The sequence below is a fragment of the Ursus americanus genome, chromosome 11 (assembly GCF_024610735.1).
Source record: "Ursus americanus isolate L20-20 chromosome 11, mUrsAme1.1.p, whole genome shotgun sequence".
Classification (NCBI taxonomy): Eukaryota; Metazoa; Chordata; class Mammalia; order Carnivora; family Ursidae; genus Ursus; species Ursus americanus.
In genome coordinates, this window is record NC_142137.1 from 57,671,112 (window position 1) to 57,689,853 (window position 18,742).

At 37.9% G+C, this 18,742-nt stretch overlaps 1 protein-coding gene across 4 annotated transcripts in view; it reads left to right on the forward strand.

Moving 5' to 3' along the window:
- Positions 1 to 18,742, forward strand: part of ADGB (androglobin) — a 153,765-nt gene that overhangs the window by 72,784 nt on the left and 62,239 nt on the right. For all 4 annotated transcript variants that reach the window (XM_087865567.1, XM_087865568.1, XM_087865569.1 and 1 more), the window contains exons 13-19: positions 2,222 to 2,351; positions 8,115 to 8,148; positions 9,028 to 9,211; positions 9,994 to 10,057; positions 13,464 to 13,566; positions 16,409 to 16,550; positions 17,941 to 18,055. In XM_087865567.1, coding sequence (XP_087721693.1) covers positions 2,222 to 2,351; positions 8,115 to 8,148; positions 9,028 to 9,211; positions 9,994 to 10,057; positions 13,464 to 13,566; positions 16,409 to 16,550; positions 17,941 to 18,055 — 772 coding nt within the window. The remainder of the gene's footprint in view (positions 1 to 2,221; positions 2,352 to 8,114; positions 8,149 to 9,027; positions 9,212 to 9,993; positions 10,058 to 13,463; positions 13,567 to 16,408; positions 16,551 to 17,940; positions 18,056 to 18,742) is intronic.

The following is an 18,742-nucleotide window of genomic DNA, read 5'->3' on the forward strand; positions in this document are numbered from 1 at the left end:
TTTTAAATAACCTTAGTTTGCCAAATTTATTTAAACATTTTAAGTGGCATTTACTATATCACTATATTTTGTTATCTCCCTAAATATTTTGAAAGACAAAAATCATAACAAATAAAATCTTGCCAAGTATTTAAATCCTTATAAAAATTCAAATAATCAAAATGTATTTTGAGAACCTTAATTTTTCCTATATATGCTATTAGTTTTTACAAATCAACATTTTCTTATACATTGTAACTTACTCATGAAGCGAAAATTAAATACGCCATACATTTTAAAGCCTAATTTGTTGGATTATGTAACATTCTAAATTCTTTCATATGTCACAAATACAAAATAGCACATACACATAGAATTTTCCCGAACTTAATATAAAAATGTTAGTGCTTCATAATTTTTAAAAATTTTGTACTTAATATTACCTACTAAATGACTTTTCTACTCCAAATAATTTTTAATTCTCTCTCAACTGATTGAGATTGCATACTAATCAGAGATTTTGTGGATTTTGAAAGCCAGAGCTGCAGACCACCAGGACAAATTCTCTCACGGTTCAAAATGCCATACCCAGACTTCTAGAATCTCTGCTGTCAGTAGGCACAAATGGGCCTGAATTCCCCGAGTTGACCCCCTTACTGGATTTTCTTATGCCTTTCAGCTTTATTATCTGGTCAAGGTGGATGGAAGTCTATAACCCAGATTTAGGTGACTCTGACACTTGATTGGATTCAACTAATCTAGTCAGTGTTCGAATCTGTTATGAATTTCCTAGCTTCTTTATTCAATCTGGCAGAGCCAAAACCAAAGATATGTGAATGACATTTCATCCTACATGAAAGGTCCCTTGTCCTGCTTTGCTGCGCCGTCAGAGTTCTCAGGTCAACATGAGTGCAAGCGGTTTTTTTGGCAAGTCCTTGAGAGTGACTGCTCTCACAAGTGCTTTTCCCTGGAACACTGTCTCTGCAGCAACGTGCCAAATTTGCCCATTCTTGGCTCCTGGCCTAGTGGGAATCAGAACCTTACAAATATGTTTGTGCTGCCCTCTAGTGGCGATTTCAGGTAAATCAGAGCTTGAAGTAAGAACTTTCACTGAACACAAGTAAGGAAAAAAAGGAAAGTGTAGGAAATCTGTATACATGAAATTTAATTTTATCTTTGAAAAGTACATAACCTAAAATGTATTTACTATAACAAATGTCTTTTTATTGTGCCTATGAACTTGTAGGAATGACAATGGCCATTCAAGCTCATATCAGCAATTACTTGAACGGAAATATTGTACACTTCAGTAGCTAGTATGAATGTCACAGTTATAAACTCAAGTGCTCAGGACTCACTCAAATTTCTGACTCTGAGTCCCATTCACTGATACGTTACTCTGATACTGAGTGAAATCAAGTATAATTGTCAAATTCCTACAACATTTAAAGATGACCAACATAGTTTTAAAATAACATCTCAGAAAATTTTTATAACAATGTGTTGACTGATAGAGATATTTCTTCAGTAGTGTAGAAAGCAAGTCAATGTTTTTAACATGAAGTAAAAATTCATTATTAGATGTAAAAGGAGTTGATAAAATGAACGAAACCAGAAATTTCTACTGTTGACAAAATGCTGTTATTTAATGTACAATGCAGTATCATTCAGCCCTAAAAAAAGAAGGAAATCTTGCTATTTGTGACAACATGTCTGGACCTTAAGGGCATTCTGCTAAGTGAAATAAGTTAGTAAGAGAAAGAAGAATGCCATATGATCTCACTTACATGTGGAATCTAAAAAACCAAAACCAAAAACAAACACCCAAGATACAGAGAATAGATTGATGGTTGCCGGAGGAAGGGGGTGGGTGAAAAGGGTAAAGTGGGGTCAACGGTACAAACTTCCAGTTATAAAATAGGTTAAGTCATGAGATACAATGTACAGCATGATGACTGTGGTAACAATGCTGTATTGTATATTTGAAAGCTGCTAAGAGAGTAGATCCTAAGAGTTCTCATCACAAGGAAACAAAATTGCAACTCTGTGTGGTGATGGGTGTTAACTAGACTTATGATCATCTTCCAATATATGCGGGTATCAAAGCATCATGCTGTACACCTGAAACTAATACAACGTTATATGCCAATTATACCTCCATAAAAACACTGCAGTTATTTATTAGTAACTTTAAATAAGAAATTAAGGTTAACAGAAGATTTTATTTTGTTTTTTTCATTAGTCATTTTGTACAATCTTTTATTAAGAAAGGGGTGCCTCCAGGAATTGATTTGTCATCCATTACAGAAAATGATGAAACCACCACCATTAGCCAGCCAGACTTAAGCCAATCGACAGGAACAGTATCTCAGGTAACCATGTTACTCTTATTATTGGCCCAATTCTTAATTATAAAATACCTTTTCTAAAAATTGTGAAATACATTATATACAAAAGACTGTATAACGTGCATTTGGGGAGAATAAAGAACACTATGAAAATAAGCTTTTTAGGGGCGCCTGGGTGGCACAGTCATTAAGCGTCTGCGTTCGGCTCAGGGCATGATCCCAGCATTATGGGATCAAGCCCCACATCAGGCTCCTCCGCTGGGAGCCTGCTTCTTCGTCTCCCACCCCCCTGCCTGTGTTCCCTCTCTTGCTGGCTGTCTCTCTCTCTCTGTCAAATAAATAAATAAAATTTTTTTAAAAAATAAGCTTTTTAGATTAGAAATTGGCATATTTGTTCCTTATAGAAATTCCCTGTGCATCTCCTTATCTGCCATTCAGAGTTTGGTGATCAAGCCCATACTCTTCTTTTTTGTTTGTTCAAGATTTTATTTATTTGAGAGAGAGAAAAAGAGAGAGCGTGAGTGAGACCGCACAAGCAGGGGGAGCAGCAGAGGGAGAGGGAGAAGCAGCCTGCGGGGCTTGATCCTAGGACCCTGGGATCATGACCTGAGCAGAAGGCAGGCGCTTAACCGACTGAGCCACCCAGGCGCCCCAAGCCCATACTCTTCTAATATTGCCAATTAGGAAAACACATGTTTATAAGCAATATAACTTTAGTTTAATTGTGGTATAATTTTATTTGAATGGACTCATTTTAATTCCTCTGAGACTTCCTTCACGTAGCATCATTGATGATGTTTGTTGTGTGTCACAGTTCATTCGTTTCATGGATTGAAGGTATCTAATATATAACCAACCTACTTTTATTTTTAATCTTCCACATTGTTAATGACTATATTCATTGCTTCTTGTTTCTTTTTTCTCCTTTCAGATTTTTATTTAAATTCTAGTTAGTTAACATAAAGTGTAATATTGGGTTGCAGGAATAGAATTTAGTGATTCATCACTTACGTAAAACACCCAGTGCTTGTCATCACAAGTGCCCTCCTTACTGCCCATCCCCCATCTAGCCCATTCCCCAGCCACCTCCCTCCATCAACCCTTCATTTGTTCTCTATCTTTAAGAGTCTCTTATCGTTTGCTTCCCCTCTTTTTTTTTCTTTTCCTATATGCTCATCTGCTTTGTTTCTTAAATTCCTCATATGAGTGAAATCATATGGTATTTGTCTTTCTCTAACTTATTTTGCTTAGCATAATACACTCTAGCTCCATCCGTGTTGCTGCAAATGGCAAGATTTCATTCTTTTTGGTGGCCGAGTAGTATCCCATCGCACATCTATACCACTTCTTCTTTATCCACTGGTCAGTCAGTGAACACTTGGGCTCTTTCCATAGTGTGGCTATTGCTGATAGTGCTGCTATAAACAGTGGGAGCTTCTTGTTTCTTACTATCGTTAAGCAGTGTCACCATGACTATTCTTGTGTGTCCCTGTACACATGTGTCAGAGTTCCCTGAGTTCCAAGGTTTGTTACCTTTTACGGGCTACGGCTCCCTTTGCCAATTTTGTAAAACTTTAATCCACAATGACAACAACTCATCTGAGTCTGCGCATTAGCTGAGCATTGATGATAGGGAACAGTGGAAAACAGAACAGCTGTTTGGGTTAGCGCCATGAGAACACATAACTCACTGTTTGGTGGTGGAAAGACTGCTAAGTGTAGTTGCCAATTGGTTGGCCAGCTACAGGTCACGGGTGTATCTGTAGAGAGTAACACATGACTATTTGAAACCTAATAATGGGCCTCATAGTTGTGCAATTTCAGAACAGTGATCGACACATGTGATATTTGAAGATATTTGCAACAACTGTAATGATATGTGAACTAGTGTGATTTCTTTCATAGATAAAGTCACAGTTACTGCTAATAAAATTGTGGCTTACTCACCAGCATTGATAAATTGAGAACTGAAGAAAATGCTCAACTTGGACTAAAGATGAATTTTTTTTCAACTCCCCATGTTCATGGATTCCTGAAATCTTAACCATGGGCCCCAAGGGACGCTAGACTAGGAAGTCCTGCTCCAGAATGTGAATCTGGGAACATAATTGATGGGTCATGGGGCATTCACCCATTTAACATTGCAACAAAATGCCAAACAATTTTCCAATACAGGTGTATCAATATCATTTCTGTCAGCCCTGGATAAGAATTTTCTTTGCAAGGCATCATGGCCAACATTTATACTGCCTGATATTTCAACTTTTGCCAGTGTGATGGGTGTCAAAGTGTATTTATTTTTTAATAGGTAATATATTCGTATATTCAAAAATAAAAATATAAGGGGCCCCGGGGTGGCACAGGCGGTTAAGCGTCCGACTCTTGGTTTTAGCTCAGGTCATGATCTCAGGGTTGTGAGATGGAGCCCCGGGTCGGGATCCACACTCAGCAGAGTCTGCTTGGAATTCTCTCTCCCTCTCCTCTACTCCTCCTGCTCATACTCTCTCTCAAATAAATAAATAAATAAATAATAAATAAATAAATCTTTCAAAATTTTAAAAATAAAAATATAAGGCATACATGAAGAACTCTTGTTTCTACTAATATACTTCTTCATTTTCACTGCTCTGCATTCCACAGGACACTTTCTGCATTTTGTTACGCAAATTCAGAGAAACACACACATAATATTCCATAACCTCCATTTTACAATTCAAAATTTAACAAAAGAGTTTTTACTTAATAAGTACTGGAGCTAATTTCATATCTATACATAAAGAGTGTCTTTATTCTTAAAGTTGCGTAATATTTCATTAGGTGAATGGACCCTAGTTCATTTCCACTAACTTCTCTAGATGGCATAAGATACCTTGCGGGGCACACCAACTGCATACAGGTGAACAATGTTTTTTCAGTTTTAGTTGAAAAGCAGACTAACAAATGAGAAATCCGGTAAAGAGAATGAATGGATTTTAACATTTTAAAGTTTTCCTTTAGTTTTAAGTTATCCCATACAAGTTTTAAAAAGTCAACAACAGCATAAAAATTGTCCATCTGTCCTATTTTTCCTTATGCCCTTGGTCTTCCTCCCCAGAGTCCATCACTTTTATTTGTGTTTTTTTCTGGCTTGTAGCTCTACGTTTCCACATAGTAGGCCTTATGAAGGCAGAGATGATGATTTTATCATACACTGTTTTCTCTCAGGACTGGTGAAAATGCCTAGCATACAGCAGATGCAGTTACGTGTTTATTGAATGATAGGATTCTGTTATTTCTTGATCTATCAGTTTAGATATTACCCCTGGTTGTGGAAGATAAGTATTTAGCACCGCTGTCCTCACTCACTATGGTGAACCTCCACTTTCCTCTGTCTTTCAGATTTGTTTATTTCAGAAGTCTTTGCTGAATCTGTATTCTAGCTATGTAAGGATTATTACAGCGGAGGCAATAAAGGAAAGAAATTCCTCTATCTATCTAACATCTATCTATCTATTATCTATCTATCTATCTATCAATCATCTATCTATCATCTATCTATCTATCTGTCTGTCTATCACATTTTCTTTATTTTTTCATCCATCAACGGACACTTGGTGAATAATTCTGCTATGACCATGGGTGTACAACTATCTCTTTGAGACATTGCCTTCAATTCTATTGGGTTTGTATCTACGTGTAGAATTGTTAGATCACATGGTAAGTCTACTTTAATTTTTCAGGAACTACCATACTCTTTTTCACTTTATAGTCTCACTAGGAGTGCACAAGACTTCCAATTTCTCCACATCCTCACCAAATGCACTCCTGTTTTGATTTTTTTTATAATAGTATCCATCATAATGGGTGTGAGGTTGTATCTCATGATACTTTCGACCTGCATTTATCTAATGATTAGTGATGTTGAACATCTTTTCATGTGCTTTTTGGTCAGTTGGATAAATAGCTAAGTCCTTTGCCCATTTTTAAAATTAGTTTATTTGTTCTTTTGTTGTTCTTTGCATCAGTTCTTTATATAGTGTTGATGCTACTCTTTTATCGTGCTACATGATTTGCAGATATTTTCTCCCATTCCACAGGTTGCATCTTCATGGTATTGACTGTGTCCTTTGATGCACAGAATTTTTTTATTTTGATGTAGTCCAATTTATCTATTTTTACATTTGTTATTGCTGTTGCTTAGTGTCAGATCCAAGAAATCACTGCCAAATCCAATGTCATGAAGCTTTCCCCCTATGTTTCTTCTAAAAGATTTATAGCTCTAATCTCTTTGTCTTTGTGTCAACCTTGTCACCCAAACTTTCTGTTGAGTTTACTTCGCTTTCCTATTTTTAGTTTCTAAGAGCTCTCATTCTTGATCGTATTTTTGTCGAAGTTTCTTATTTGGTGGATGGGTATTCTCTGATCTTTCTGATATTACCAATTTAAAAAATGTATCCCTATATAATTGTTTCTGTTTTCTATTAATCTCCCCACCCACACCCTTTAGTTTCTTTCTTTGATGTAAGTCTCCTTCCTCAATTGTCTGGTGATACTTTGTTGCACATATATATCTAAAGAATTCATGACGTTAATTAGCTGCTGATTGAAGGTGCTTTATAGAATGGCTAGAGCTTGTCAGCTGTAGGATAATTAGTTTGGGACAATTGGGGATAAATGAGCTTCATTTGGGGGTGGGATTAGCTCCAAATGTAGATTCCTTGGGGGTTTTTCCCTGGCCTTACTCAGTTTCTCCAGTTAAGAGTCTTCTAATCTCCCTCCCCGGGGTGGAATGGGTCACAGGGGTTGGTATACACTTATCCATTGGTGTTACTGCCGCCAAGCAGCACAGAGGAGCCGAGAGTCTCAAAGTTCAGCATGTGGACTTTCACGTAATTCCTCTCCTCTCTGTAGAGTAGCTTCTCCTGTTTCCCACGGTACCTGTGAACCCACATCTGAGACTGCTCATTTAATTTCTCCACATGAAGCAATGTCCAGTGTCCCGTTTAGGCAGAAGAAGACTAGATGCTAAAGCAGAAAGGATTGCAGCAAAATGGGGATTCATCTGTTCCTTAAATAGACATTTAACCCATTCCTGTGTGTTGATATGAGGCCTTATAACATTCCCTCCTCCTCAGATGCCTGCTAATCATTTCTGGGGCCCTGAGGCATGGATGGGCTTGCTTCTCACTTGCTTCTCAGTTAGCTCTGCTCTGTTATCACCTGCAGCCCTTTACATCATCCAAAATATTGTTGCCATCACCCAGCACGTGTCTGTAAGAGTTTGCACCATTTTACCTTTATGCATATTTTTATTGTGTCACAGAGAAAACGGAGTTACACAAATGAATTCAACTTCATTTTCCTGTTAAAATTTGGAAGAGCCATTTTTATAATTTGAAACTCACCTTTCCAGGTTCTGTATATTAATTGCCATTCATAATCTCATTATATTTGATCTGTAATAACGTCAGGTGCTTCATACCAAGCAGAATAACTACTTGAGGATATTATTGTTTTAATTGAACTGTTATTTTAAAAACTCTCATTTAATAAACTCTCATATTTTGTGTTTTAATATCACAAACTTAAACCCTCAGCCAATTATTTAATTAAATTCACATCTTTGAACTTTAAGGTTAAAAACAAAGTTTCTGTTTTGTCATGTTTTAGTAACTATTTGCAGAATTCTATTTCTTCATTGATTAAAAGATAGTATTAGCCTTTTTTAAAAGCATTGGTGCTTTAAATAGTTAACATGTTTTGTTGAATTTGTAAGTGGTTTCTTAATGTGTTCCTTTCGCTTCACAGGGTAATATTATTTCACAAGTTATACTTGGAAAAGGTAAATTAATAATCTTCTCATGACTTTCACGAACATCAAAGCACAAAGGGATCTCTGCTTCTTGCAGCTTTTAGCTGTCCCTTCCCCTGGGCCTCGGTGGCCTGTCTCCAGTATCTCCTCTGATGTGTTAAGTCTAATCTACTCTGGGCTAGAAAAATCAGATAATCTCACTTGTTAAATTCATGCTTAAAGTCAAAATAAAAGATGATCTGATTAAGGGCCCCTGAGTACAGTTCACGTGTTTTAATACATGCCTGTGATGATCAAAGCATGGAAACTGTTGCCAGTTCCTCAGTTCCTAAATAAAGACTTGGCCAATCCTCAAATCCAAAAAAAGCATTATGTGGCATGTGCATATGTAACATTTTGATTCAAGAAGTCTGTAAGAACTTTATGACATTCCTTGGTCAACATAAATAAGATGCAGAATCGCTAACTGTGGGGAGCAGTTCAATGGCTTCTGAAATGTATTTATTGCAATAGTTCTCCCAGGTTCTCCTTTCTTCTGGTGCATAAGCTATCCCCTCCCCTCTTACACGCACCTGTCTGCCTATAGCAGATGCTAAGAACCTAAACTAGCTAATTTCTGCTATGTCTTTATAGTCTGTGAAGAATGGGCACACAAACCTATGAAAGTGATTTCAAAAGTTTTGAACACTCTGTTATTTAAGTTAAGATGACATTCTCCTGAGTGTATGAAAATGTGTCTCTGCATGGACCTCCCCAAATGTGAGGCTTGCATGTAAATGATCGCCTCATTTTTTTTTTTCAAAAGTAGACTTCAATAGGCAAACTGCCCTCTATAATTTTCCCTACCTCAATAACTTAATACTTCACAACGTAGATGCAATTGACATATTTGTCTTCTGCTACGCACAGATGAACTGATAGACCTCGGATTGAACGACGCAGCCCATCAGGGTGAAGGATTTGGTTTGGAAAGAGATTTGGTCAGCCAGACAACAGCAACGCAGGATAAATCACTGGAGGAGTTTGCAACAATAAATAATAGTGTTTCTAAAGAAATATGGTTGGATTTTGAAGACTTCTGTGTATGTTTTCAGTAAGTATAAAATTTTTTTGTGCGTATTAAATATAATGGATATAGAAGCCATTAATTTTTAGCTATCATTCAAAGGAGTTAAACCAATATAAGTCTGATGTTGATATAATATCCAGTAAAAATGTTAGAAAGAAAAATAGCTGAATTGACTGCCCACATGGAATATTAATAGCCAAACAGATCTCAGGCCAGTTTCAGCTCATCCTCACAGACTTATTTGTCGATGAAGATAAAAATAGTTTCGTTCCTGAGAGGGATCGTTTTTGTCTCTTTAGGACATCTAATTCAATGCAGTTGTTATTATTTTCCCCCAGCTTTACTGACATATAATTGATAAATAAAATTATGAGATATTTTAACGTACATGGTGATGAATCGATACACATTGTGAAAGATTCTCCCCATCGAGTTAACACAGCCAACACCTCACACATTTGCCAATTTGGGGGGAGGGGGCAGCAACATTTACATTCTACTCTCCTAGCAAATTTCAGTGATACAATCCAGTATTATTAACTATAGTCACCATGTTACACAGTAGATCCTCAGACCTTATTCATCTTATAACTGAACAATTGTATCCATTTACCAACCTCTTCCTGTTTCCCCCACCCTCAGCCCCTGGCAACCACTGTTCTGCTGGGTTGTTATTATTATTTTTTAAAATTTTCCTCTGTCTTTACCTTGTTTTGCTTGTAATTATTTGATTCTCTGAAACTTAGCATGTAGTACTAGTCCATTGCATATGATGACAATAACCTGTTATAAATAATTTTTTTCAGGAACATATATATTTTTCACAAACCAAATTCATATTGCCTTAACTTTCAAAAAACAGAATTCAAGGTAAATATATTATGATCTCTTCTCTTTTCCTTCTTTTATGTAAATTTTTGATTAAATCATGCTAGTGAAAAACACCTTCAAATCTATCAAGCATTTCTAAATCTATAATTACATTAACAAAATCAATTCCTAAAGTCTTCTACTAATCTCTTATCCAGACAATAAGCAAAATTCTGTTACCTCGTATCTCCAAGTGTGATTCATCTGATTATGTTCAATCCTGAGCTGCATTATTATGTAAATTCATGTTAAAAATGTTTGATTTATGAATAACTGAAGCACAAATAAATTCACTGTATTTGATTTCAGGTAGTGTCTATTGAATTGCACGCTATTCCTAAAACAAAGTCACATCTCTACTACCATTTCTGCTATTTTTGTCCATGTTCTTCCCTTACGTGGAGTCCATTCCCCTTCATCCTTATTGCCCTCATCTGGCTAATGCTAGCAGTCTCTCAGAACAGCATCAATGTCCTTGACCCTGTGAGACCTTCTTCCTTGGCCACAGAGTCAAGTACCCTGACTCCACGCACTCTGTGTAGACCTGTACTTACCCCCCTCAGTCCCAACTGCCTGATTACTTCTCTGTGCCCCTCCCCCCATCCACCCACTTGATGTCAACATCTTAAGAAGGACTCTGTCCTTTTGTGTACTATTACAGCACGGCTCCCAGCATGAGGCAAGAACTCAATAAAAAATTATTGACTGAATTAATTAATAAATCTCACATTGTGTGGCATTTTGGGGAAAACTAGGAAACACATTCTAGGAAACTGAATTGTACTGGAACTCTTATGTTGCTCGTAGGGGGCCATTCGAGCCCCCAACGATAATGCCACATCTCTGTAAGCCCTGTGCAGAGGTGGGGGAAGAAAGAAGCGCTGGAGGTGACTTTTCTTGTTACACTTGTACTAGATGAAAATACAGGCAGAGAAAACCTTTTGAGCATTTTTCAAGACGTGCTCTGTAGCTGGATGTCCGCTCTGAAAGTAAGGATCAGGTCCGTCGTGGTGCCTGGGGGGAAGGGAGCGGGGAGAAAGGGTCTCCTTAGCTCTGGAGTTTATCTATAAAAACACCCAGAGGAATGTGATGACTTTACGAAGATAACCACACTGCTAACTGGGACTAACTGAACCCAGATGATGATGTGAGAATAGCATACAGTTTACAGATCACTTCGGCATATTTCCATATTCAAACTGTTGGCAATAATAAGATGAAGTCATTTATAGGGCCTTACTCTGTTGCCGGCCCCACACTAGGTTCTTTCTTGTATTAACTCACGCATAGCAAACCCTGGGAAAGGACTATTATGATCAGCATGTTTCAGGTAAGGAAACTGAGGCAAGTCAAGGCTGAGTAAATTGCCCAAGACCACCCACCTGGTAAGTGGCGCAAGCATCCCGAGACTTGTGCCTGACGTGGAGTCTGTGCTTTGTCACCACTTCTCCCCCTCACTAGGTTCGCCAGGGTGGTGGCTCAGAGCCCGGCTGCCTGGCTTGGAATCCACGTTTCATTCGCGGTGGGACACTAAGTTCAGTCCTCCTTACCTCAGTTTTCTCGTCTATAAAATGATTGCTGTAGGAGCCCTATAAATAGAGTTGGGACATCATGGAGAGAATGTACGTAAAATACTTACAAGAATGCCGGTTCTCAGCAAGGGATAATCAGTGTTGGCTGTCCCTGTTACTAGACAGTTTGGTTACGAGTTTGTTATAGCCCAACGAACTAATACACACGCATACGTGTGACGCACAAGGGCCAACAGTTCTTTATTCTGATCCTGTTTTTACAAACTGATGTAAATATAGATTTTTTTTTCCTTTTCAAGTCTCAGCTTGGCAAAATAAAATGATAAAAATCCTTCTGAGTCCCTTCATATCCCTGATTTTTTTTCTTTTTTTACATCCATGGTATGAGAAAACAATAATGTTTTCTTAGAGGGCATTGGAATCCAAACTTCACAGCCTTTGGGATGGCCTGAAAGGAAGGCTTGGTTGTGGTCTGTGGCCAGGCATTCCTGATTTTAGTGGCCACAGGCACAGCCAGCTGAGCCTGAGGCCTCTTCCAGCACATTCCATAGATGTTCCATTGGTGTTCAGTGTGGTGGAGTAGGGGGCTCCCAAAGGTGCCCTGTGCAGGCACCAAGAGCAGAGTGCCTCCGTGTGACCTCTAGGGCCACACTGTCCCTAAATCCTGAGACTCTCAAGAATGGCAGCAGATGAGCTCTGTGTGGAAACTCCTCCTCCAGCCGGCACACTAGGCTGCAAACCCAAGCTTCCTTCATAATTTTAGAGAGTGAATACTTGAAACAACTGTCTTTATAACCAACATGTGGCAGCCAAAAGGAAACAAAGAAGATAAATGGCAAATGCTTAGTATGGAAAAATATCAGGGGAAGCAATGATGTAAAACATGGTTACATTGAGCATTTCCAGCAATCTCGTCATACTTGATTAAATAACAAGGTTGCGTTTTTCACAGTATCACTAGAGATTTTTCTTTCATATTTTAATTTTTTATTTAAATATCGTTGTAAAATAATATGAAAGCTTTGAATGCATAATAGCAATGAAATTAATTTAACACACTTACTGTAGGCTATCAGTCAAAATTATGTTGAAACACCAAGCAGCTGAGAGGCAATAAAACTTCAATCGTCTCAAAGACCAGTCCCGGAGTTGGTAAATAGACCTACTCTTGACTCTCAGCTTTGCTACTTGCAAGCTCTGTGGCCTTTGACAAATTACTTATTCCCTTTGTGCTTCAGTTTCTTGATCCATGATTATGGGTATTAATAGTACCCATATAGGATCGATTGAGTTCATGGTCATGTAACCTTCACGTGGCTGTCCTTTAAGGGAAGTTCTGGGTTTACTCAGTACTCTTTTGCATCTTCAAAACAGAAATCCAGTCTGGTGCATTAGTGTGCAATGGCTGTATTTCTGAAGATCTTGTAAAAAAAAAAAAAAAAGGAAGAAAGTGTTTCTATCACATACCACCCTGTAAAATACCTTAATACAACCCCATTAGACATTTCCATTCTCTGCTAAAGTTACTAAAGACTATTATCAGGGACCTATATTCTCTGAGCCCTCAGACTCAAGTCCAGTCTCCTCTATTTGTTATTTCTAGAACAAGCATATCCCTTTTCTTTGCTCATGGTGAAGAGTTTTGACTCTCCGGTAGGGCAGCTAATCTCACACAGGTCCTGTAGACCCAGCTTCCATACACTATTGCCAATATTTACCCAGTGTGATTTTCTTCATATCATTAAAGCTGTAAAGTATTTATCGTGGTGTCTAAAGCACAGTAGATTCTCGGTAAATATTAGGTATCGTATGATTATTATAAGTGGCAAATACAGCATTCATAGACAATATTAAATTCATCTGATGTCTTGCAGTTCTCAGATGAACGTGTGTCCTACTATCTATTTGTGGACAGTCTAAAACCTATTGAACTCCTGGTTTGCTTCTCTGCATTGGTGCGATGGGGAGAATCTGGAGGTAAGAGAGCTTTGAGAAAACTATAGTCTCAAAGCCCAGCTCACTTTCATTCAGTCCAGGGGAAATACAAGATTTTTAAGCTCTGGATGAAGCAACTTATTTCTTCTCCAGAGTCTCTAAGAGGGTCCTCCTTACACCACCTTCTAGGATGCTCTTCCTGCTCAGACATCGTGGGTTATGCTCACTCTTGTTACCTGCACCAGTCCTTGTCTCAGTCCTGTGCTCCCCTCTTTGGCATGCCTACTCACTCTGTTTTTCTTTCCACTTCTACATGTCATCATTCTTGAGACTTTAAAAATCTATTCAAAAACATGCACTCTTTCTTTGATTTGACAGTTCTGAAGAGCTTTTCCACCATCCCATCTTGGCCTTTGTTTTCATAATTATAGTTTAGAACTTACCTTACCATTTCAGGCTCTGACTACATGCCCTGACTCTCCAGTTCACTTCCCCTAAAACCCCTGCTCCTATAATCCTTTGACTCCTCTGGGACCACAGTCCATTGACCTTCTTACTTTTCTCTGTCTTCCCTTCCTCATGTCTTTATTTCTCTCATCCCCCCATTTCCTTGGCCTGCTGTTGTAACTGTAGCCTTGGACACACCTCAGTGTGATTGCTCTTCTTACCCTCTCAGCTTACTGTCCTGGCAAACCCCTGATAGTGGTTGAATTTGACAGATGAATTCTGCAACATACCTCTGTGCATCAGAGCAGCTGAACGGGACTGGAGAAAAAAATGATCCTATCAGCTAGCCCCACTTTCAACTGAGGGCCACAGATTTCCAAATGGTCCCCAGCACTGCCAGCATTTCCCTGGTTCATGCATTCTTCACTCTTGTCCTCATGGATGACCATCTCAAACCTCCAGATCTCTCCAACAGTCGCTCTCATCCTCATGCATTTTCAACTCAAGACTTTACTGCTATTTTCACTTTAGAGATAGACAAAAGTCAGGAATGACCCACCTCATCTTCCCATAAGGAGCTCTTCACAATTCTAGTCACCTTCCCTCCCACTCTCATGGATGAACTGTTCTTGCTTCTCCCTGAGACCAGCCCTTGCACATTCACACATATGCACAAAACATCATTCTTCAATTCTTTGTCCTGTTTTTTAAGGTTAAATCTGTTTATTTAAAAACAGATTAAGAAACAACATTTTCCCCCATTATCAATCACAGTTTTACCTATGGTTTGTTTTTGATATTACTTGTAGATTTATTTTTAGTTAAGATAAACTTGGCTAAGCAGATCACATTTTCCATTTTATTTATTTATTTATTTTTTATTTTTTTTTTAAGATTTTATTTATTTATTCGACAGAGATAGAGACAGCCAGCAAGAGAGGGAACACAAGCAGGGGGAGTGGGAGAGGAAGAAGCAGGCTCACAGCAGAAGAGCCTGATGTGGGGCTCGATCCCAGATCGCCGGGATCACGCCCTGAGCCGAAGGCAGACGCCCAACCGCTGTGCCACCCAGGCGCCCCCACATTTTCCATTTATGCATATTTTGCATAATCAGAAAGTTTTCTTGATTTCGATAAATAAAATTCAAAATATTACCTCCTATTTCAGATGAGATAAATATTTTTTACTGGATTTCCCAAAATCAGTCATGTTAATTCTATGTGATCAATGAAAAGCTATGGCTCTTTTAGAAAAAGCAAAGCCTAAATAGCAAAATCAAATTATCTATAACTCAAATTTACAAAGCCTGGTGCTGTAGAGGTACAATAAATATTTGCTGAATGCTTACTAGTAAATGTCCTGCCAACTTTGATGGCAGGGACTATGATTTCCACCCAGTTCTACCCAATGTTTTGAATGGTGTCTCATGTAGCCATGGGCAATAAATACTTGTTGAATAAACTTGCAAAACTTTAGTGGTATAAGCTTAGTATATCTACTAACGAATCACTCCCAAGCCACACCATATCCTAAAACCTTGAAATTCTATGTGTGTAGAGGTGTTTTAGGTCGTGTTTTGCCCCTTTGTCCTTATAGCTTCGGCTTGAGTGTTCTGGAAATAGGGTAAAAATACAAGCTAAGATAACTCCAGAAGATGTAATATACACCAAAATGACTATATTAATGACACTATGTTGTATATTTGAAAATTGCTAAGAGAGTACATCTTAAAGATTCTCATTACAAGAAAAAATTTTAATTGTGTGTAGTAATGGATGTTAATCAAATTTTCATGGTAATCGTTTCACAATATGTGCAAATACCAAATACGTAAAACTAATACAGTGTCATGTGTCAATCTGTCCCAATTAATTTTTTTTAATTTATAAAGTGTTTTGGCCTTAGCTACTGATGAAGTATAGTTGATATTCTTTATTTGTCTTAAACGTAATACTTAATATTAAAATTACACTTTTGTGCATTATTTGCTGTTTCTACACACCGTCAAAGCTAAGAATTAAGAGTAAAAACTTAGGTTAAACAATGGGATAGTTCAACCTTGCTTTGCCACTACCTTAGGAAAATCTCTTATTTTCCCAGATGTGGTGCTTTTTCCCCTTAAAACTGCATCTTGCGGGGTATTGTGATTTCTGCTGCAGATGATTAAATGAGACACTCTTGTCTGGCTTTTTGTTAACTCTCCCATTCCTGGTTTCTTTAGTGAGGGATGATCCTGAGGAGGAAAAGAGGACAGACAGGAAGACCTGAGTCTCACTTCAGTATTATTTCCAATAATTATTTACCCAGAGTATTTTCTTTGGGTTTTATGAATATTTTCAGAAAATCCCTAATTCCTGATATTATTATTATCATTACTAATGTTGTAAAGGCCAGCTACACTCTCACAGTCAAATTTTAATATTTTTCCCTCTCCTAGCTTTAACAAAAGACAGCCCCCACATAGAGCCTGGACTGCTTACAGCTGAATCAGTTTCTTGGAAATCTCTGAAGCCACGGGAACTTGTTATAAAGATTCATACATATGCTACCAAGGCTACAATGGTTCGCCTGCCTGTTGGGTATGGAGTGACTTCATTTTTCCTGTACGAAGAATTTTTTGAAACCTTGTAAACCACTGGCTACAAAATAATTAAACAATATGGGGTCTAGGATATTGTCTCCTAAGTGATTTTGTAAGAAACAGCTCTATCATTATGATTCTTGAGAAAAATAATTCCATGAACAAATAAATTGAAGAAATGCTGTTCAGTGAATCTCCTTTTGGAAGTCTCATAATTGTCAAAGTTTGGTAATTTCTTAAGAAAGAATATGGTTTAAAACAGCATTTCCTAAAATTCATTTATTAAACAATCCTTTTTGTTTTCTTGTAAATTTTATATTCCTTGGCAAGAACTATGATTTTATTTAAAAACAGATTGAGAAGCATAGCATTTTTTGCCCTGTGGTTTCTATTTTTTTAACCTATGATTTGTTTTAATCTTACCTGTAGTTTTATTTTTAGTTAAGATAAACTTGGCTAAGCAGATCACGTTTTCCATTTTAAAGAAAATGTGCATAATCAAAACGTTTTCTCGATTTTGATAAATAAAATTCAAAACATCACCTCCTATTTCAGATGAAATAAATATTCTTACTGGATTTCCTAAGATCAATCATGTTAATTCTATGTGATCATTGAAAAGCTACAGCTCTTATAGAAAAAGCAAAGCTTACATGGCAAAATCAAATGCTAAAATAATGCGTGGCAAACATCCAGTATTCCTAGAAAATAATAAATTTCAGAACTTCAATATTTCTCACTTCTACCCTAAAAACTCTGGCATAGAGAGATTCTCCCAGAAGTCATTTTTCTGTCTGAGTGCTCATCCATCGAGACAACCAAGAACGGGGAATTAATAAAGAACCTTCTTATACATACCCAAGTGTTTCCCCACAGACCCTAACCTATCAGCATGAATGTTTCGAACATGCTCTGAGTGCTCGGTAACTGAAGGGGAAATGGCATTCCTGCTCTCAGTGATACGGCAACCTGGTAGGACAGACGTAAAGAACATGCATGAAATGATGCATTTGTGAGGAAATGACTGTGAAATGAGTCTTGAAATCTACAAAGCCCTACAGCACCATGAATTATTGCTGTTAGGGAAAAATTGAGACTCGTCTCCTGAGATATGACTGCAGTGTATGGGAGGTATTTCCAGCATGTTCAAGTTCATCATTGAGTGTAACGATTTTGTGTCCTAAATAATTAATGCAGTTAGAGTCAACGACCTCTGATGATTCTTTCAGAGTGAAAATTCAAAGGTCCTTATCCCACCTGTTTTAAAGAATTCAACTCTCACTAATGTTTGACTTCATTTGAGCACAAATTGTCACCAAGCAACTAACGGAGGCTGGGACTACAACAAAGGAACCCGTTGGTCCTCATCTATTTTCCATTGTCTTTAGGAGACATATGCTGCTCTTCACCGCATACTCCCCAGTGGGGCATTCCATACACATCTGCGGCATGGTGACTTTCGTCGTTGGAGATGAAGATGTTGTGCTACCCCACTTTGAGCCAGTAAGTGTTTAAGCAACTGTGATTTTTGTGTGTGTGCCTTTTTTTTTTTTTTCAAAGATTTTGAACTAATCCTGTCTTTTGGTTAACTTATCCATTTTTTTTTTTTTACCTTTTAAAACTGTTAATTAAGTATATCCTACAAGAAATTCTCCCAAATGACATGTACAATGAACAGTCTAAACTCTGTAGGGATACAAATAAAACAATTTTAGCTTTTATCCAACAAGTGCCTTCACCTCTGTCTGTCACATCTGTTACCATCTCAGGTAGATCCCATAGCATATTGGTCCATTGGGATGCATAGAAGATCAGTCCAGTCCTTTTCATTATAGTTTAAAATCGTGGTATCATATGCTCCTTGTACCCCTTCCTTGGCCTAAGGAGTTTGGAGTGCTTGACTCTGGGATTCAGGGAGAGAGGATCCATGGGGAATTCCGTCATTCTTATTCATCTCCTCTTCTCTTGGCCTCTTCTTAGTTTCTCTTGCTCCTCTGTTCTCACAGCATCTGAAAGAAGAAACAAGGTAAATGGATCCGGCATCTTCCCTGAGGTCCTGTCTTGGTTTTAGATGTCCTCCACAAGACGTCTTCCTTAGATATGTGGGCCTCTGTTTTTGGGGAGCCAATTTGCGTGGGGCGTTCCCACTGCACCATTCAGTTTTACACACTCCCCCAAACCCATCTGCAC